Genomic DNA, 21459 nt, shown 5'->3' with positions numbered 1-21459 from the left:
CAATATTGTGGTAGTATATAATACCTTTGAGTTTATAGAACATGTTGTCTCATTTGCTTTTCATAACAACATTGCAAGATACCCCAACTTTATCAAAGAAGCTGAAAAAAAGAAGAGGTAGTGACCAAGTCAATTATCCCTGGTTGTGTTTTTCTGAAATATGCATTTAACTTTATGTCACGTTTATTTAGCACCGTTTTGCCTTCTCTGTGAAATTCTTTATGCATTAGCCTTATACCACTTGTGTCCATTTATTGATTTGGGTATAGGAGCCTTTGAATTCAGAATGTGAACTTTAGAAAGATTAAAACATGGTATGTTGTTTCAAGTTTATCTCTTTCCATATAAATAACTTAATTTGAGAGAAAATAATTCAATTCCTTGAGAAAGTATTATTAACAGTCTTGTTGGCAAACTGATTACATTCTAGTTTAAAATGAAATTTTGTTTTTTGAGCCCTTTGATTTCTTTTGCAAAATCAACTTTTGCTTTTAGCCATATTCCTTGTGATCTGTTCTCATTGTGGTCAAGAGATAAAATGGCAGTCGGTTATCCCAAAGCAAATCTTATGTTATTCCCACTTCTTTCTCCTTAATAACCTTTAACTTCCTAATTTGGGGGAAATAGTCCAGAATGCCTTACCATAGCTTACAAAGCATTCTGGAGTCTGTGCCCTACCTTCCCATCTCTTCACTTGACACTTTCCCCAGTGTGCTCTGTGTGCTAGCCATACCTACTTCCTTATATAGTTTGAGTGCCATGTTCTTTCCAGCCTCAGACCATTGCACATGTTCTTGCCTCAACCTAGAATATGCTCCCTTCCCACCAACATTCTTTGTTCCACTTTCAGGTCTTAGTTTAAATGTCGGTTTTTCAGAAAAGCCTGACTCACTGATATGCAACCCCTTCTCTCCCCTGCCATATATTTAGGGCCCTCTGCTGTATATTTTAAGGTTTTTCTGAACCTTTTTTTTGTTTTGCTGACACTTCTTGTTATAAGTCCTTGTTTCACCTCTGTCTTCCCTGCTAGGCTACAGTCTTCATGAGGGTAAGTACTGTGCGTTTTCTTTCTCTGTTACATCCCTTAGTCCATACTTGGCCCATATAGGTGCTATATAAATGTTTGTTAATTTAAAATTAAATGGTTAAAATGTTTGGCATAAAACTATATAGCTTTAAAAAAATGAATTTTTATTAAAATTACTGTAAAAACATTTAAAAGTTTTATGGTTGAAATACCATCAGACTAGTTTCCAAGAAAGAAAAGAGGAAGAAGAATAATACAAATCAAGTAATTTTACAATTCTAGTAAATTTGAATCCTTGTAATTGTAATGTCTGTTTTGGGGGTTTGTTTTGTTTGTGCTTATGTACTTGGTTCATGAGATTTTTTTGCTTAACTCTTGGAATCATCTCTTTACTTTCTGTATTTTATTTTAGTATTTGTGCTCTCCTTTTTAGAGCTTACTTGTCTTTGCGGTATCTGCTAAATCTTAAAAACGTGATGTCTTTCATATGGGAGGTACAACTAAACACCAAATTGACTATGTAGAGATTTGGAGGGTAGCTACTGTGCATACTAATTATTTTAGTTAGAGTAGTAAAATAAAGAGAGAAGCTCTCCTGGGTGCTGTGTTGCCCAGGTGATTATTTTACTTTTCTATTCTCTCTTTCCTTTTTTGTGGACCAAAAGCTGTTTACAGGATTGTCCTTGTAATGTTACAGACCCCTTTTACTATAAAACTAAAGTTGGGAATTTTGTTCATTATAGTTAACGGTGATTTATTTGCCTTGTTCTCGTGTTGGTTAGTTGCTAGTTACTGGTGCAGAATGATACAAAGATCAGATGATGATGTAGAAATAAGCCAATCTGTGTTGAATTATTTTCCAGGTTATCTGTGGCCCTCAAATTACGAACATTTGGTTGTTATTCCCTACTAATGTCTATATTAGTAACCTCAGGAGAATTGTGGCAAGCTTATCAATTGTGACTCTATGGTGAATTAACTGTTAAAAGTTCCTTCTTACAGGATTCCTTCCCAAATAAAATTGAACCTACACTGTCTTTGATATATTTCTCTTTTACTTTAAAATTTTATTGGGAAAGATTTTAGAAACAAAACTTACAAACAAAATTAATGGTGCTTTGTATTATTTTATGGCTTTTGAATCAAACCAGGTGTAAATTTGTAGTCTTATCATTCAATCCATTGTCATATAGACCGTGGTTATTGTCTGTTTTATAGTATACAATTCTGATGCTTTGGTATGCTTAGTCTTAAGGGGTTTTTTTAATGCTTAAATAAATTTAAATGCTTTGCATCTTTATCCTTGGGCGTGTTTTTCTCAGGTTTTGAATTTAATCTCTTCAGACAGTTTAGATTGGTCATATTGCTCTTTTGAGTTCCTTGAGACAGACTGAGCTATACTTTATTTAATTAAAATTAATCAGAATGAATAGAGGAAATAATCAGTAGAGGAAACTTGGAAATCAGAGAACAGTTCAAAACGCAGTCTCACTGGTTAACTGCTATTACTGCTTTGGCATATTTCCTTTCAGTCATTTTTTTTTTTTTCTAATATTTGTTTTCCTAACCACCATGGTAAGAGTGTGCTCTTGGGAGTAGATGCCTGAATTCAACCTTGGACTTCACCTCTGGGAAAGTTAAATTTTAGCTTTCAGTTTCCTTACTGGTAAGGAATATCCCCTTCTTGGGGATAATAGTATCTGCCGTAAAAGACGGGTAAGATTAAATGAGAATCAATGTAAGATGCCTGGCATGTACTAAAGCACTCAGTAAATATTAGCCATTATTTTCCAAACTGTTATTTCATAATAGTGTTCTATAGCCATTTTTCTCCCCACTTTAGTAATTGTATTGTATTTTGACATTTGACATTTGACATTTGAAGCAGATAAGACTTTTTCTGTCATTAGATTTTTAAAAAAATTTTTTTAACATTTATTTATTTTTGAGAGTGAAACAGTGCAAGTGGGGGAGGGGCAGAGAGAGAGGGAGACACAGAATCTAAAGCAGGCTCCAGGCTCTGAGCTGTCAGCACAGAGCTTGATGTGGGGCTCGAACTTGTGAACCACAAGATCACAACCTGAGTTGAAGTCGGACACTTAACCGACTGAGCCTCACAGGCACTCCAATCATTGGATTCTTGAAGTCTCTAGCTCTAAGCCTTGGTGACTTTTTCCTCATCACTGCCATTTTCTCAAGGTGTTTGATTCCTGGCTTTAGCATAACTTCTCTTTTAGAGATTCATATAGCTATCGTTTTGTGACCCCATAGTCATATCTTCTTTTCATTAGAACATTTTTGTGGTTCTTTAAAATGAATAAAATTTTATGTAATTTTATGCCTTATCAAATACCTTACACCACACATTTATCTAATGAAAATTTTGAAATCACCAACACACTCATAGGCAACTTTTTGAACTTGCAGGGTGTTTTCTATAGTAATTATTCTGTAAGTGCCTGGTCATGGATATAGCATTATTTTGTTGGGAAGACTAGTTATCATCTAGTAATAAAGCAGTTTGGAATTTTTTTTCTTGTGGTCTTGCTTACATGTTTATTACCAGTTTGGTAGTTCACTCAAGTTTAGTTTTATAGGTTTCCAAATTCTTGTTTTATAGTTATGAGTTCCTAATTTTACATTTAGAAAGCCTTTATTAACACAGATAATGGAGGTTAAAATGAAACCTTGGTACTGATTATCCAGAAGTCACTCTTTTCTACTTTAATTTAAGAATTGTTTATGTGGTTATTAATTATAAGTTATAACTATTTTGCATTTTATTTACAGAAACTCTGGGAGGTTTCTAAGAATTTTGTTTTGTTTTTAGGTTTATTTATTTTTTTTTTAACATTTATTTTTTTGGGAGAGAGAGAGACAGCATGAACGGGGGAGGGGCAGAGAGAGAGGGAGACACAGAATCGGAAACAGGCTCCAGGCTCTGAGCCATCAGCCCAGAGCCTGATGCGGGGCTCGAACTCCCGGACCACGAGATCGTGACCTGGCTGAAGTCGGACACTTAACCGACTGCGCCACCCAGGCGCCCCTAGGTTTATTTATTTTGAGAGAGGGAGAGAGAATACCAAACAGGTTTTGTGCTGTCAGCACAGATCCTAACACAGGCCTCAATCCAATCCCACAAACCATGAGACCACAACCTAACTTTAACTCAAGAGTCGGATGTTCAACCAGCTGAGCCACCCAGGCACCCCAAAGTGTTTTTTTAACCAGAATCACAGAATAAAATTAGTCAAAATATAGTACAAAAATAAATTTAATAAAAATCAGTTATTCTCATAAAGTACCCTGAGGTTTTTTATCTGAGTACCCCTTTCTCTGTATAAGAAAAGATCCCAGGTTACACTGAGATACCTGCTGAATTACATATTCTGTCTTTCCTTTGCTTCTTCATCTATTGTCATAAAAATTCTCTGGGTTTTGGAATCTACAGCCACATGCTTCTCCTTGCATTCATTATGGCACCAGCAGGACTCTGCTTTCATGAGCTGGCAGAAGTTGCAAACACTAGTTATACTAGTTTAGATTGTTAAGGGAAAACAGTTTTCCTTCACTGGAGTAGACATTGTACAGCATGTTATATTGTTCTTTGTTAAGAAAAAACAACAAAACCCAGAAAAACGTTATAACCTCTGCATTTTTGTTAATTCATAGTAATTAAAATTTTTTTCCCCAACTCTTTTTTTTTTTTAGCAGTTTTACTTTTTTTTTTTTTTTTTAAGGTTTTTATCATTTATTTTGAGAGAGAGAGGGAGGGAGAAGGAGAGTGAGCATGAGTGGGGGAGGTACAGAAAGAGGGAGAGAGAATCCCAAGCAGGCCCCATGCTGTCAGCCCAGAGCCTCATGTGGGTGGGGCTTGATCTTGCAAACAGATCATGATATGATCCAAAATCAAAGAGTTGGACACTTAACCCACTGAGGCACCCAGCAATGGTTACTTTTGATCTTGGATAATTTATTGCAATTCCACGATGTGTTCTTCTCCATTTTAAAAGTACTTAGCAGAAGGAGAAAAAATTCTAAACATTTTGGAGGGAAATGATAGTATTTCTATTTCAGTTCTTTTTTGTTTGCAGAGATTTTATCATGTATTTTTCCAGTGTCCTCAAAATCATAGCTACTGAGGTTATTGCAGATGCTCTTTCCTGGCAGCTACCCAGTGTTTCCTTACAAAACTTGGTTCAAATAGTACAGATTTGTATACAGATTTCCCAGGAATTTGGTTCAGATGGTCCAGATTTGTATAGTGAGGAAAATCGTAAGGTTACTTTGATTATGTTTATCTTTTCTTAAAATCATCTGTATTGAAAACTTGGTCCCAGGTATAGGAACAGAGCATCATGTTCCTAGATAGAAAGATGTCAGTTGTTTATAAGGTAATGAAATTATCCTTACATTCCCAAGAAATGGATTTTTTTTAACTTATCAGTGATCCTCAAATTGGATAATAATCAAGACTAAGACATTTAAAAATGGATGCATAGTGATGAATAGCCAGATAAATACTAAAACGTTATTAGTTACAAAATTAAATTTTTGGTACTGGCATATAAATAGACATGTGGTCAGTGATCTGGCACAGATATACATATGTAAGATAATTTAATCACGATTTTTAATAGAGAGAAGGATTCATAAATGAAAAGTCTGGAACAAATGATTATTTGGGGTAGAATAAATGTCTTCAGAGACTCACTTCTGTATATACTAAAACTCCAGATAAATTAAGGAGTTAAGTGAGAAATTTAAACCGCAGAGAAGTAAAAGAAAATGTAAGTGGATATTTGTTGTATTATTGGCTGGTTAGGAGAACTCTTCATATTAAATGAGTAGAAAAAATTATTTTAAAAAGGGAAATATACTGAAAATTGTGAAATTGTGAGATGTCAAAGAACAACATAACATGAAAGTCAAGTATATTGTGGAAGATGTTTCTAGAAATATAACTGGAGAAATTGAAATTGAGATAAAATCACTTGCTTAAAGTCCCCACGGTATGAAGTTTGAACACAAGTCTGTCAAACTTAAAGGTTAATCTTACTTCATTAAGGAATATAGCATAGCTGTTAAAATGCTGTTTATGAGGGAAATCTTTGCAAAATTTTAGAAGTGACTGCGTTAGGTGTTAGAATCATGGATTTTTCTTCTTTCATTTGTGCTCTTATTTTCTGCACTGAATACCCATAGTATTATGATTAGAGAAATGAATCAATTCTTCAAAAATAACTAGGTATAAACTGGGGAAAAGTGACCTGTGGGGAGATTTGATTTATCATCCTTATACTTACAGAAGTAATGAACATGAGCCCACAGGTTAGATATGTATGTTTTTATATCTAACATTAAAAATTTGTGGGCCTTTTGTTTATCTCTAATAGTTCTGTAGGCTTGTGCACATAGACTTTGTTTCAATGACTGTTCTGAATGATTTGGTACAGATGGGGGTTTTCACCATTTTGTTTCTTTTCTCTCTTCACACTTTAAGAGACTGATATTTCAAATGTTTAACAGTGATTTCTGAATGTTTATTTTATTTGCTGGTGTGTTTACTTAGGAATTTGAGTAATATATGTTTAGTTTTCTCTTTCCCTCCAAATTAAATCCATTTAGCAGAGGAGTTGAAATGAAGAACTATTTAGAGATATTTTGGATATGTAATCAGTTTGACAAATCCTCCATTTTTGTTTTATTCCTTAAGCCTAATTATCTTATTATCTAATAAGATAATTTATTATCTAATAAGATAATAATCTTATTATATATTTATATGTAATTTGTTCACTGAATTTACCAAATATATAGTGATCATCTACTAAGTGCCAGCCATCATTGTCAGCTCTATGCTATAGCTCTAGGTAGCATTATCAGCTTTTAGGTAATACAAGGACAAAAAAGACAAAAATCTGGCACATATGGAGCTTGTTATATAAGTTGTAGTTTGGGGAGGCAAGAAATAAACATTGAACATAATAAGCTAATAAATGTATACCATCAGCTGATAACTGATGGAAAAAGAACAAATATAGAGCTAAATAAAGGATGACCAGGAGTAGTTGTGGGTTGTGATAGGGAATGAATTGCAATTTTCAATGGACTGATCAGGTTAGGCTTCATTGGGAAGTGACAGAAATCTGAGAAAAGACTTGGAGAAGGTCAAGGCATTAGCTGTATGGGGGCAGTGTATTCTAGCCAAAGGGAACAGCCAGTGCAGAAACCCTACATTAAGAGCATGCCTCCTGTGTTGGGAGAATGGGGGAGAATACAGTGGCTGGAGTAAACCAAGTAAAGGGTTTCAAGTAGCAAGTGAAATCAGAGAGGTAATGAAAGACAAGATCATGCATCGCCTTGATAGGCTTGGTGTAGGAATTTGATGTTTATTCTGAATGAAATGAGCATTGTTGTAGTTTTGAATAGGAGTGATATTATAAGGTGACCAGTTAGGTTGCTTTTGAAATTCACTACAGTCTTACTAGAAGAGGTGACATTTTAATTGGCCTTAGAGGGTAAGAAAGAATTTGCCAAGTGAAGGAAGATAGAAATTTGCTTTGGCAGGCTTAATTTAAGAATATTTCCCATCACCATACTTAGGAAAATAAATGTACTTTCAAACCAAGTCCTATATGTTATTTGATTTATAATAATGTCATATAAGGAACTTACTCCTTTGTGACCCCTTATATCTGTTTAACCATGCCATTTTAAAAATTAATGTTCTAGTTTAATAAAATTTAAGGAGTTTCTATAATCCAAGAGACATTTCCTTATTACTCAGAAATCCAATTAGTCTATTAACAGTTTCTTTAGAAAGTGAATAATTGCCATTTGCCTTTTTGTCATAAAACTACAGATTAAATTGACCATCATGTGTATGTTATTAACTAAGATTCATTTATATACTTTTTTATTTAAAGGCTCTATACTCAGTTGTGGGAAATATGAGTAAGAATTTCTTTCCTTAGGGTACTTAAGATCAGATAAGGGAGATAGACGTTATGCAAATGGTATAGTAAAAGAAAATGTTGAATTCATTGAATGGGAGTCCTAGAAAATCCTTCTCTCTACCTTTGTAAAATTTTTTACCTATTTAATTTGGTCAGGTCTTCAAATTCAGCCTCCTCAGGTTAACTTCAACTATTGAACCATACTTAAATTTTCTTCTCTAACTCCCTGTATCAAGTTTGAACCATCATCTTATTACCTGCTAATTCTACAGACTGTTCTGCATAGGTTATCTTTTAGTTACTGTTGCACAAAGTTTGTAATTTGTCTGAAATCTAAGGACTTGGCTAAAATAGTTAATTGGTAGCCAAGCATAACAAAAGGTAGTGTAGGATATAGTTTTAACTGTAAATATATTTTACTTAAATATATTGTTTCTGATAAGTTTTACTTGAAAAGTTAATTGTAAAGTAGCTTTTTGAAAGAGATATTCTTGGGGTGCCTGGGTGGCTCAGTCGGTTAAGCGGCTGACTTCGGCTCAGGTCATGATCTCACGGTCCGTGAGTTCGAGCCCCGCATCAGGCTCTGTGCTGACAGCTCGGAGCCTGGAGCCTGTTTCAGATTCTGTGTCTCCCTCTCTCTCTGACCCTCCCCCATTCATGCTCTGTCTCTCTCTGTCTCAAAAATAAATAAACGTTTTAAAAAAAAAAAAGATATTCTTTTTTTAGCCTCCTAAAATGAAAATAAAGATTTAATCCCAATTTAGAAAGATTCAGTAAAAAAACTATGTTTAAGAGACAACATTTTCTCTTTACTTAGGGCAAGGATTTTTTGCTTAGAAAATACTTCATTAACTTGATTTTTAAATGGTCTTTATAATGAATTTATTTATTTATTTTTTTCAACGTTTATTTATTTTTGGGACAGAGAGAGACAGAGCATGAACGGGGGAGGGGCAGAGAGAGAGGGAGACACAGAATGGGAAACAGGCTCCAGGCTCCGAGCCATCAGCCCAGAGCCTGATGCGGGGCTCGAACCCACGGACCGCGAGATCATGACCTGGCTGAAGTCGGACGCTTAACCGACTGCGCCACCCAGGCGCCCCTATAATGAATTTATTTTTACAAATTTTGACATGCATATGCCTGATCATCCTTAAAATAATAGTTTTGATATTGTAATTATCTCCAATAATCATTTTTTAATGCCTGAACGGTGTTAAATACCTCAATAAAATTTGTGATTTTGAAAATATTGTAAATTTTGGTTGGAGGGAATTAAACTACATCTTAGTAACACTGTCAGCATTTGTGTTTTTTGTCATCACTTACTTTCTTATAAAATAGACAGGTAAGTTTGGGATGTCATTGATCTTAGTGTTTGGATAAGATCATTTTGAGTTCTCCTTTATCAGGACATTTGATGTCTGGTGGATTTTGAACCAAAGCACTAGAGGATGTCTTTTACCAGGCTATTTGAACCAAAGCACTAGAGGATGTCTTTTACCAGGCTATTTCTGTGCATAAGGAAAAATGTGTCAGGTTTATCAGAAAATTAATGAATTACTGTTGTTGTATAAGTAGCTGAAGCCTAAATATGCTAATTCACAACTGCCAAAGCTTATCTCAGATATCCCAGATGTTAAAATAGATTGTAGCATAGAGCTTATGTGCTAACAGCAAAAGGTAGACTCTTAGAATATAAAATAATTGATGTAGTAAAAGAACATGTAAATATGTAGTTATTCTTTGACATACCATACAAAGCATTTTTCTGCATTTCTCTTCGTAAGTCCCCAAGATTTATTTTTGCTTTTAAATGGAGTGTGAGCCAAACATTTGTTGTACATAAATAAAATAATACTGATTTTTTTTTTTTTATGATACACCAATATACTTGTATTTCATCAACTTTAGGATATAATTGCTAGGCTCTGAATCTAGGTTAAATAGTATTTTGTATGTATATTTAAATTTTCTTTGGGACCAAATTCAAGTAAGAAGCTGCATTGTTTATCCAAAGTAGATGGCAGTCATAGTCAGAAATAAAAAGTCATATATTAAAATAATTTTAAAAAGTGTATTAAAGGGAATCTATCGTTGAATAACATCCCTGCAGATTAGTCAGAATGTATTTATTGAGCATTGTCTTTGTCCATAATTATCAGAATAAAAAATACAGTAGTGACTTAGAAGAGAACATTTTGGGCTGGAGTCAGCACATCAGGCTCTGGGCAAAAGATAAATTTCAGACATATCATGAAAGATGGTTAAAATGGATGAGTTGAAAAATAGAGCTAATAGGTTCTAGAGAGGGAATCATTATGCAGGTGTTTGGCAAGATCCCCAGTTTAATTATTTCTTAAAATAATGCAATATATTATTCCTCACTCTTCATTTATGCAAAGTTTTTGAGTACTAGCCAGAGAATAAAGAAGTCTAAATTTAATCCTAGCTTCATGTCTTTCTTATTTTGTGACTTCAGACAGTCATAAACTGACTTTGCTTGTTTGTAAAATGAGGACAATAGTGCCTGACTTACTTCTGGTGAAATAATGTGTTTTTCTTGACTATTTTAGGGACTTTTAACTAGGAACCATATGCATTAGAAAAAGTGTCTTTATTTTTACCAACATATGAGAAGTTGGAGTATGTGAATTCTTGAAAGATGGTAATTGAGAAAATGAATTTCTGAATTACACTCCTATTTCCCCTTTTTCTTGGTAGCGGATACTTTGTTTTCACGGAAGCTGAATGGGAAATACAGGCTTGAGCGACTTGTTCCAACGGCGGTCTATCAGCACATGAAAATGCATAAGCGAATTCTTGGACACTTGTCATCTGTCTACTGTGTAACTTTTGATAGAACTGGCAGACGGATATTTACTGTAAGTAATTTTTGAAGTATTATCTTAATTCATGTAAGGCATTGAAGAAACACTTATAGTTGAACTTGAAATAGAGCTTTTGATTTTTTTCTTTTAATGAAAAACTGAATATTCAGGTAATTTAGCTTACTATAATAAAATATATTACTTGAAGTTGAACTTGATCCAGGTTTGGAAAGTTCCTAAAGGACATGTTGTAATACAGGCACAGCTATATGATAGTGCTACATTATGGATAAATGTAATTCTGAGCATTATATCAAATTTGCAGTTGGACATTTTATAAAATGTCATATAACAATCTAAATTGTATACAGGGGCATTTCTAAAGTGTGTTAAGCAAATTAGAAGAGACTATTAAATGTATCTTTTTATATTATCCTTAGCACCTCATTTCTTCAGTGTATCTGATGTTGTGTTTAAAGAGGCTCTTTGGGTGTATTTGCTGTTGTTTCTTTTAGCTTGTTAATGGAGAAAAGCAGCTTTTCAGCTTTAACTTAGAAAATTACTTTTGGAAATATTTTTATTTTTAGTTGCTTTATTATATCCATTAAGGGTAATAGTTATTACACTGTTCTTATAATTAAATACTACCCTGTGGGCTGAAGGTATGCATTCATTCACAAAGCCCTTAATTTTCTTTGAAGTAAGGAAATAGGAAATGGAAGTTAAAATAGAAATTCCTATCTCTGTCTTTGGAGAGCAGCTGAGAATTTTATACAGTTTGGGACAATTACAGATTCTTCTTTTTTTAACGTTTACTTATTTTAGAGAGTGAGAAGGAGAGAGAGTGAGCATGCAGGTGGGGGGAGGGGCAGAAAGAGAGGGAGACACAGAATCCAAAGGAGGCTCCAGGCTCTGAGCTGTCAGCACAGAGCCTGATACGGGGCTCGACACAGGGCTCCATCTCAAGGACTGCGAGCTCATGACTGGAGCTGAATTCAGATGCTTAACCAACTGAGCCACCCAGGCACCCCCAGATTCCTCTTTTAAGTAAATGTGCTTGTAAAATAAGATTTACTTATATCTTCTTCTCTGCCCATACACCCAGTCATCTGTAAAATGTTTGCTTAAACAGCAGGATGTGGGAAAGGATTTCCATACATATCTTTTCCCTGGTTCTAATCTACTCAGGCATTTTCAGATCATTTCTTAGATTAGTATTCTCTTTCACCTTCTTTTGCACCTTTCCCCATTGTTCTCTGTGAAGCAAAATAAAAGCGAAATTTTCTGACAGGTCATTATTTTCAAAGTGGAGAACCAGTATCTATAAATTTGCCCAAGTGCTTGATATACCTACAACAGTAATTTGCTTTCAAATGGTAATGGGGAATCACATTTAGCTTTTTCAGGCTCAGTATACTAATATTTAAATTCAGTTCTCAAAACAAAGTAAATTTCACATTTGTCGTGTTTAAAAGGATTCTTTGAAAAATAGTAATAAGCTGAAATTATGAGAAAGAAGCATTATGTTGTGTTTGTACTTCATTTTGGTGAGTATAAAGTTAATGCCATTGCATTGAGGCTATAAAAATATATAACTTGGGGCGCCTGGGTGGCTCAGTTGGTTAAGCATCCGACTTTGGCTCAGGTCATGATCTCACAATTTGTGGGTTTGAGCCCCACGTCGGGCTCTGTGCTGACCGCTTGCTCAGAGCCTGGAGCCTGCTTCAGATTCTGTATCTCCTTGTCTCTCTGCCCCTCTCACACTCACGCTTTGTTTCACTGTATTTCTCAAAAATAAATAAATGTAAAAAAAGTAAAAATAAAAAAAAATTAAAAATATGTAACTTAATTTTTAATGTTAGTAAAATACCTTGTGGGGATTCTTTCTTTAAAAATGATAGGGTAGGGGCGCCTGGGTGGCGCAGTCGGTTAAGCGTCCGACTTCAGCCAGGTCACGATCTCGCGGTCCGTGAGTTTGAGCCCCGCGTCGGGCTCTGGGCTGATGGCTCAGAGCCTGGAGCCTGTTTCCGATTCTGTGTCTCCCTCTCTCTCTGCCCCTCCCCCGTTCATGCTCTGTCTCTCTCTGTCCCAAAAATAAAAAAAAAAAAAAAAAAAAAAAAATGATAGGGTGGTAAACATTTGTTTTTGTAGTTTATGACGCATTATGTGTATTTTAATTTGATCTAGGTGCATAATCTAGAATTTTTTTGCAGGAAAATGCAGTGAAATAATGTGCTGATGCTATCTCATGAGTTTGGTAGAGTGGTAGGTAAGAAGTTTGGAAGAGCAGCTCTTTGAACTTAAGGGGTAACAAACTACTCCTGTGGGTCAAATCCAGCCTTCTACCTGTTTTTGCAAATAAAATTTTATTCCAACACAAGCATGCTTAGTTGTTTACATGTTGCCTATGGTTGCTTTTGCACTACCAAATGGCAGAATTGAGTAATTATGACAGAGACTGGCATGTTTGAGTATTTATGGTTATAAAGCCTAAGATAATTAGTGGCCCTGTAGGGAAAAAATCTGCATGCAGCTCCTGTTCTAGATTTGGGGAGAAGGAATGCTGTGTGAAGAAGAAGCTGTTTTTTGGGGCTCCTGAGTGGCTCAGTCAGTGGTTATGCTTCCGACTACAGCTCAGGTCATGATCTCACACCTAGTGAATTCAAGCCCCGTGTTGGGCTCTGTGCTGACAGCTCAGAGCCAGCCTGGACCCTGCTTTGGATTCTGTCTCCCTCTCTCTCTGCCCTTCGCCCACTCGCAATTCTGTCTCTCTCAAAAATAAACATTAAAAAAAAAAAAAGCTGTTTTTGATGATTTTTCTACAGTTGAGGACACATACTTAAAGGGAGGGAAATAATGTTTATATTATTTTATATGGTCTTACCAGAGCCTAAAATTGTTGATGTTTTATGTATGTGATATAATTTGCTAGTTGGGCCAAACTCATAGTACTGTAATTTTGTACTGGTGATTTGCAGTTATAGAGTCCAAAATGTTACCATGTGATAAGAAATAAAAGGTATGAGAGTACTCTTATTTAAAATTTCCTTGTATTTTTATAATTCCCACCTCAAGTGGCAATGTGGTACATATGTGTTCACTGTTCATATTAACTTCATAAAGTAGGATGGCTGCTCATCCCACTGAAACACACTAGCCACTGACTGACTTTTGAAAATCAGTCTTGAAAACTGATGGGATAAAGCTTTAGGATAGTAGATCATGATTGACCAATGAGACATTCCTGTGAGAGAGCACACTGTTGTTATTTATTGGAACAACAGTTCAGTAATAGATTAACTCAGTTTTATCTTTTTATGTATTTGGTATCTTAAGACCTTACATATTTATTCCTAAAGTTCTTGTGTAGATGTATTTGAAAGTTTTTGTCCAAGGGATGACATATTCTCTTGAGTCCTTTCTCAGTAGACATAGCTAGGGACAAAATAGATAGCACTGTGTTTAAGGGCGTCAACTTTGGCATTAGGGGGTGCTTTACCACTTTGCCCCCTTCCTAGCAGCTTTACAGCTTTACCACTTCCTAGCAGTGGAATTTGGACAGATTACCTCATCACTTTAATCTCTAGTTTTCTCATCTCTAAAAAAAGGAGGGAGGGGAAATAGACAATAATAATACCAACCCCAGAAGATTTTTATATGATTACATGAAATAATGCATGTAATCAGTGTAGAACAAGCTCTACAGTAAGCAATCATTAAGTTTTACCTACTGCTGTCGATTTTATAGATAGATTTAAATTTTATCCATTTCATTTTCTTACTAAAATCTTATTTGTAAATTCTATACAAGCTCAAAAATGAAATCACTTTAATAAGAGAAATTCTATAATAGGATAATTTACAAATATTTTGTACTAGAATGTTGTAATAGATATTTCCCAGTAGAATAATGAGAAGAACCCAGAGAGGGAGACAGCATTACTACCAAGTCAGACTTGCTTCCTAATTCTCTTAGTTTGTAAGTTGTTTTACTTGGTTTTAGAATCATTTCCTTACATAATATTTACCAAAGAAAAGCAGAGTTAATGAATTTTCTCAGGAGTAAGCTATTCACTCATAATACACAAAGTATGTTGAGAACCATATAAAAATATTCTTCCCTTCCCCTTTATAGAAGAAAAATATATCTCTCTTTTCAAATTAAGGGAAAAGGGCATAAAATACTTCATAAATGCTGTAGGTTACAGCCAGACACTCTTCCAGACACTTAGTATCTAGAAATGAAAGAGTATCTGTCCCTGGAAAGTTCATCAGTAGTCAACAGACAATATTGATACAATTGATAAGAAACTTGAAAGAGGCTATATAAGATACTGAAGTGTCATAGAGGGAGAGGTATCTAATGCAGTGTGTTGTAGAAGATGGTAAGGGAAACACTAGGAGTAACACCTCAGCTGAATTTAGCTGGATATTGCAACTTAGGGAAAGGCATTTATAAACCTTAGAAGAATGTAACAGGCAGTTGTGTATTGTTAGATATGGCAAAGAATAAATATAGATAATCATTTAAGCAAGGGCTGGAGATATTAGTGGGAGACAAAATCATCAAGATCCTTTTGATGATGTATGAAGGGGAGTGGGTTTCTTTCCTGAAGGCAAAGGAGAGAAAATGACAGATTTTGACAGAAGAGTGAGTATAATTTCTCTTTTTAACAATCTCTTGGCATTGTAAGGATGGATTGAAATAAACAGAGTATATGGAGAAATTGGTGAAAAGGTTCTGGCATTGATCCATGAAAGAAATCATAAGGCTTGAACAGAGTCACAGTGAAAGTAGGGATGGAATTAACAGATTAAAAATATCTGTAGGATTTAAGAGCTTCATTTGAATATAGGGAAGAATTGAGTGGGAAGAGTATGGGATCACGTGTTTTTAACTTATGTGACTGGATAGAAAGTCCTATCATTTACTGTGGTAGGGATTTAAGTGAAGTTTGGGAAGGTGGGCATGTTGAATTTGAGATACCCATATAGCCAAATAGAAATGTTCAAGAGGCATTGGGAGCTCAGGAAAAAGATTAAGGCTAGAAGATTCAGCTTGGGAATCATTGAATATGGAAATTGATTGTATTACCTCATATGTATGTAACCTAAGGCTGAAACTTTAACTTTTAAAACAGGTGAAAGAAAAGGAGAGGAGTCAATAATTGAGACTGAGAGCTGCTTAAGAGGCCAGAGAAAAATAAAAGAAATGGTGTCTTAAAAGCCAAAGGATTAATATTTTATGAAAGATGGAAACCTAAAGTAAATTAGAACTGAAAGGCATTTTTTGGTTGTCAAGACCATTAATGACCTTGACAAAAACCAGTTTTAATTTAGTATTGGGAATAGGAGTAAGATTGCAGTGCACTGAAGAGGGACTGGGAATTGAAGAATGGAAGAGACTTAACGCAGACCATTCTTCAAAAAGTTTAACAGTTAAAAAAAAATCGTTTTCTGAATGTGGAGTACTATCACTGAACTGCATACTTCTATTGTATTTTTCTGTTATGTTGCAATGAATTTGTTTAGATGTCTCTTTTAAGTTTTGAACTTAATATCAAAGGTTTTTTTCTTGAACCTTTTTAGATCTTTAATGCCTCAGAGTATCTTGTGCATACATTAGGGGTGGAACAAATGATGAATGAATCAACCAGTCAGAGGTATAAAAATGAATAATGTTCTTTCTTGTAAGAAACTTAGAATCTGTTAGGGGAGATCTATACAGATGTCTGTAAGACTGATTCCTTTCTTGTATCCTCCTTTTACACTGGTCTTTTTCTGTACTTCACACTTGCAAAGCCCATTTATGGCTTAGAGCCTTTGTAGTACCTATTCCCTTTGCACTGAATTGTGTTTTCCAAAATATTCCCATGACTAACTCCTTTATTAGCAAGTCTCTGTTCAAACACCACCTTCTTACAGACTTTTTCCTATCTTCCCTCCCCATACTTCAACATTGTCTATTCCATTTAGACACTTTATTATATTTCTCTTAATATAGGTATCATTGTCTGAAATTCATATTTTTAAAATTTGAGTTTTATGAGCTACCACGCTGGGGCAAGTGAGAGCCAGATAGGCACTGGGTGGTGACTGCCTCACTGAGGAAAATAATTAAACATGGACAGAGGAGATCCTTAAGAAGCCAAGAGGCAGATGTCCTCATGTGCTTTCTTTATGCAAACTCACTGGGAGGAGCACAAGAAGCACCCAGATGCTTCAGTCACCTTCTCAAGAGTTTCTAAGAAGTGCTCAGAGAGATGAAGACTATGTCTGCTAAACAGAAAGAAAAATTAGAAGACATGGCAAAGGTGGGTAAGGCCCATTAAGAAAGAGAAATGAAAATTTATATCCCTTCTAAAGGAGAAACAAAAAAAGAAGTTCAAGGATCTCAGTACACCTGAGAGGCCTCCTTCAGCCCTTTTCTTGTTTTGTTCTGAGTATCACCCCAAAATCAAAGGAGAACATCCCAGTCTCCATTGGTGATGTTGCAGAGAAACTGGGAGAGATGTGGAATAACACTGCTGCAGATGACAAGCAACCTCATGAAAAGAAGGCTGTAAAGCTGAAGGAAAAATATAGAGGACATTGCTGCATAGTGAGCTAAAGGAAAGCCTGATGTGGCAAAAAAAAAAAAAAAAAAAAAAAAAAGTCAAGGCTGAGGAAAGCAGGGAAGAGGAGGAAGATGAAAAGAATGAGAAGGAGTAGGGCAGTTTTTTTTCCCCTGATCTATAAAGCATTTAACGCCTGCTGTACACAACTTTTAAAGAAAAAAAATTGAAATGTAGGGTTGCATAAAAATTTGTTTTTAAACTGTAGATTGTCTTTTTTTTTTTTTATATAGTTAACACAATACCAAATGTGTCTTTAGATAGCCCTGTCCTTGTGGTATTTTCACCAGCCGCTAACCTTGACTGGTACAGTATAGGGGTTGTAAATTGACCTAGAAATTTAAAGCAGGTTCGGAGCACCTGGGTGGCTCAGTTAAGTATCCAACTCTTGGTTTCGACTCAGGTCATGATCTCATGTTTCAAGTTCAAGCCCTGCACTGGGCTCTGCGCTAACAGTGTCAAGCCTGCTTGGGATTCTCTCTCTCTCTCTCTCTCTCTCTCTCTCTACCCCTCTCCACTCATGCTCTTACTCTCTCGAAATAAAACTTAAAAAGAAATTTAAAGCAGGTTCTTATTGGTACACAGCAGAAACTAGTTATGCATGGGGATGGTAGCTTTTTTCATCTTTAGTTTTCTTTGGTGCAGCTTATAAGAAATAATTGTTTTGTTGATGGAATACCACTCTAATTGCAAAAAAAAGTTAACAGCTGTTTTGTTGACATTGTGAATGCTTCTAGGTAAATATAATTTTTTTAATTAAAAAAAGCAAATAGAATTGGGGTTCTGTTCTATTTTCTTAGTAAGCACCATTAGGATAGTCAGGGATTCTATCTTATTAGCATTGACTAAAATAGGAACCCATGAGTCTATACTGATATAAGTAAGTAAATGAATAAATGAGAAAGGAAAAACTCTTATTTAGGTCAAATGTCAACTGATAATTGTAGAAAGCTTGATGATTTGGCAACTATCACAGTGGTAGTTGATTCATTTGTGTGTCATTAACAAAAGCTAACTAAGACTAGTAGAGGATCTTGGTTTGAAGATACTGGCCTAATCTTGCAATATGTTCCCACAACATGTTAATTAAAAGGGGGAAATTGCAACTTTACAGGGGAGAAAACTTGAAAACACATGATAAAATTAACTTCACAGGTGGTGAGATGAGTTGACATGGTGTGTTCTCTCAAGTGGTACACTGAAAAATACAGCATTTTATTTGTGGGATTCCTGTCAAGACACTAATTACCTAGATTCATTCGTGAAGAAACATTAGACTGAGGCTTGAGATCATCCTACAGAACTTAAGGTCTGTATTTATAAATTTCTGAGGACACAAAACAGCCTGAGGAAATTTTCTATAATGAAGGAAATTGCAGAGATAATATAACTAAAATATAACATGTGTTGCTATATGGGATCCTGGACCAAAAAGGAAAAGGAAACATTTTCACAATAGTTGACGAAATTTGAATGGGGTCTGTGGATTGGATGGCAGTTATATAAATATGGATTTACCAACTTATGTAGATGAGTATCCCTGTTTTGGAGAAATACAGACTGGGATATTTAGAAGTGATGGGGCATCAAGTCTGCAGCCTGCTCTTAAATGGTGCAGGAAAAAACTAATGGTAATGGGTACGTTGATCAATCTGGGTTACAGAGATATGGAAGACATTGGTACTGTTCTTGAAACTCTGTAAGCTTGAAATTAAAAATTATTTTTTTAAGTGCATGAGAAGTATAGTGAGTATTCAGTAAGTTTGGTAGTAATGGAAAGGAAAGCAAGAGCATAGTAATTTATAGGAAGATAAATTTGTGAAAAACTGTTGGTCAAAGAGATGGAACTAGAACAGTAGACTTGATATAGGAAGATCTAAGGAGGATGGATAGAATAAATAGATGAAGATGAGATGTGTAAAGAGCACTTTATTTTGGCCTATTTCAAAAGAGAGTTAATTAAATTCACAATGAGCAGATTCTACTTTCATTGTGAAATACTTTATGTTAGGAAACAGAACTGGGTCCTAGAGGTATGTGATAAAGCCTCGTAATAGGAAAAGAGTGACAAATAGGGACCAGTTAGCTTTAGCCTCCCAAATAAATAGAGGGAGGGTTCATAATATTTTCAGTGTTGCAGATTTAGTATGCATATCTTCTTTTTCCATAATAGTACCTAGTATCTTGGGAGCAGGATCGGAGTAAGTGATAATTACATGGATACAGGTTAGTCATTGGTGGTGTAGGTGGATGAGAGAGTGAGAAAATTGGGCATATGTTGAAATGATTGACACTGAAGTTTGGGATTATTTGTAAGGGAAATGAAACAGGTCTGTAGTAGATTGGTAGGAAAGAAAATCAATGGCGTCTTTTTTAAAAAAACATTGAACTACATTTAAATTATAAGCAAATTTTAGCTGCCTGAAGAGCAAGGTACTTTTTAGCTTGAATAAGAAAATGATCCTGTAGTATACATGACAATATACGTGATGTTTTTAACATTTAATTCTGTTCTAAAGACATCAAGAATGAAATCTGATTCAAATCTGTGCAGTAGTAGCAAGAAAAATTAGAATTCTCTTGATTTCTGCCAAGGAATGCTAGATTTTCCAAGATATTATAGGTTTAAATATCACATAATTTCTTTTTTTATTTCAAAGTAGTAATGTTTGGTTGGTCTGCACAGTTGATGCTCCTCTTAGCACGGAAAAGTTTATAGATCTACTTTTTCCTTTTAAGATAATCTGTGTAGATGTAACCTGCTGTACTGTTTCCAAATGTGTGTGGTTTTCTGCTTGCAGAAGTCAATCATTCTTTGGCATTTACTGTTCCAACCTGTAAAGGACTTTCTTCATCACTGACTAGTTCACATAATTGTCACTTCCAATCTTCTAGCTTTTAGTTTAAGTAAATACATAAATACAAATTCAGTTAAGCCTTTAAAAGTTGCCTTAAAAAAGCCTTTAAAATTTAAATTTTGGGGGCGCCTGGGTGGCGCAGTCGGTTAAGCGTCCGACTTCAGCCAGGTCACGATCTCGCGGTCCGTGAGTTCGAGCCCCGCGTCGGGCTCTGGGCTGATGGCTCGGAGCCTGGAGCCTGTTTCCGATTCTGTGTCTCCCTCTCTCTCTGCCCCTCCCCCGTTCATGCTCTGTCTCTCTCTGTCCCAAAAATAAATAAACGTTGAAAAAAAAAATTAAAAAAAAAAAAAAATTTAAATTTTGGGAGTGCAGACTTTAGGTTCTGCTTTAGTTTCTGCATAGAATTTAAGTGATTCAGAGCCCTGTTACTGATTGTTTCATCAAGTTTTCATAACATTAATAGGACATTTTTTTCTAGATTTTGAGAGTTTTAATACCCAAGTCCATGACAAAGTGGAAAGCCATGTCAGAGAGACCTGTGGATTACCAGAATACCAAAGTCAGATGCGTACCTAACATTGCCTAGGCTTCATTAATGGAGAATGTCGATATTTTTATTTATCTGAACTTTACCTCTCAAACTTTTTATTTTCATGAAACTTCGAAATTTCCAAGAGGGAGTCACAAAATAGAATTTTGTTGTTGTTAGGAATTACCTACAGTGTAAGAGATCCAGTTTCATGTTGGAAGGAGAGGTCTTTGCTGCCATTATCTCCATAGTCTAAGAAAAAGAGAGAAACAGAGAAAGAAAGAAACAATGATTCCTAGGTAAAGTCTGACTCCGTTTTCTTCCTCTATCCTAAGCTACAGAGCATATTGATTATTTTAAAGGCACACGGCTTTATTGTGAATATGGCTTCCTTGGTGTGGCAGTGGAATATACAGATTAATAGGGTATTTCAAACTAAGTCCTGTGTTCAGGCAAATCTGTTTTCTTTAAGTCCCATTCTTTCTTACCAGGCCTTTTCATAAATAACATCTACACTGCTGTTTTTCCAAATAAAGATAAGTTATTGTTGTTGTTTTGTTTTTTCTTTGGCTTTATCTTTGCATTGACAGTGATGTCTAAAAAAGTCACTGAAAATTTGGTGTCACATCTTATTTGAGGAT

The 21459-nt window shown here is 35.2% G+C and overlaps 1 protein-coding gene, 1 long non-coding RNA gene and 1 pseudogene across 6 annotated transcripts in view; 2 read left to right on the top strand and 1 right to left on the bottom strand.

Moving 5' to 3' along the window:
* The window catches only part of PHIP (pleckstrin homology domain interacting protein), a 139001-nt gene that overhangs the window by 23512 nt on the left and 94030 nt on the right, over nucleotides 1–21459 (top strand). For all 3 annotated transcript variants that reach the window (XM_023254155.2, XM_023254154.2, XM_023254153.2), the window contains exon 7: nucleotides 10711–10871. In XM_023254155.2, the coding sequence (XP_023109923.1) occupies nucleotides 10711–10871 (161 nt within the window). The remainder of the gene's footprint in view (nucleotides 1–10710; nucleotides 10872–21459) is intronic.
* Nucleotides 16941–20497, top strand: LOC123385440 (annotated as a pseudogene).
* The window catches only part of LOC111560483, a 47169-nt gene continuing 46622 nt past the window's right edge, over nucleotides 20913–21459 (bottom strand). For all 3 annotated transcript variants that reach the window (XR_006597937.1, XR_006597938.1, XR_002742329.2), the window contains exon 5: nucleotides 20913–21070. This is a non-coding gene — a long non-coding RNA (uncharacterized LOC111560483). The remainder of the gene's footprint in view (nucleotides 21071–21459) is intronic.

This window comes from Felis catus, chromosome B2 (genome assembly GCF_018350175.1).
Source record: "Felis catus isolate Fca126 chromosome B2, F.catus_Fca126_mat1.0, whole genome shotgun sequence".
NCBI classification, from domain to species: Eukaryota; Metazoa; Chordata; class Mammalia; order Carnivora; family Felidae; genus Felis; species Felis catus.
This window is presented reverse-complemented; position numbering and strand designations above follow the sequence as displayed.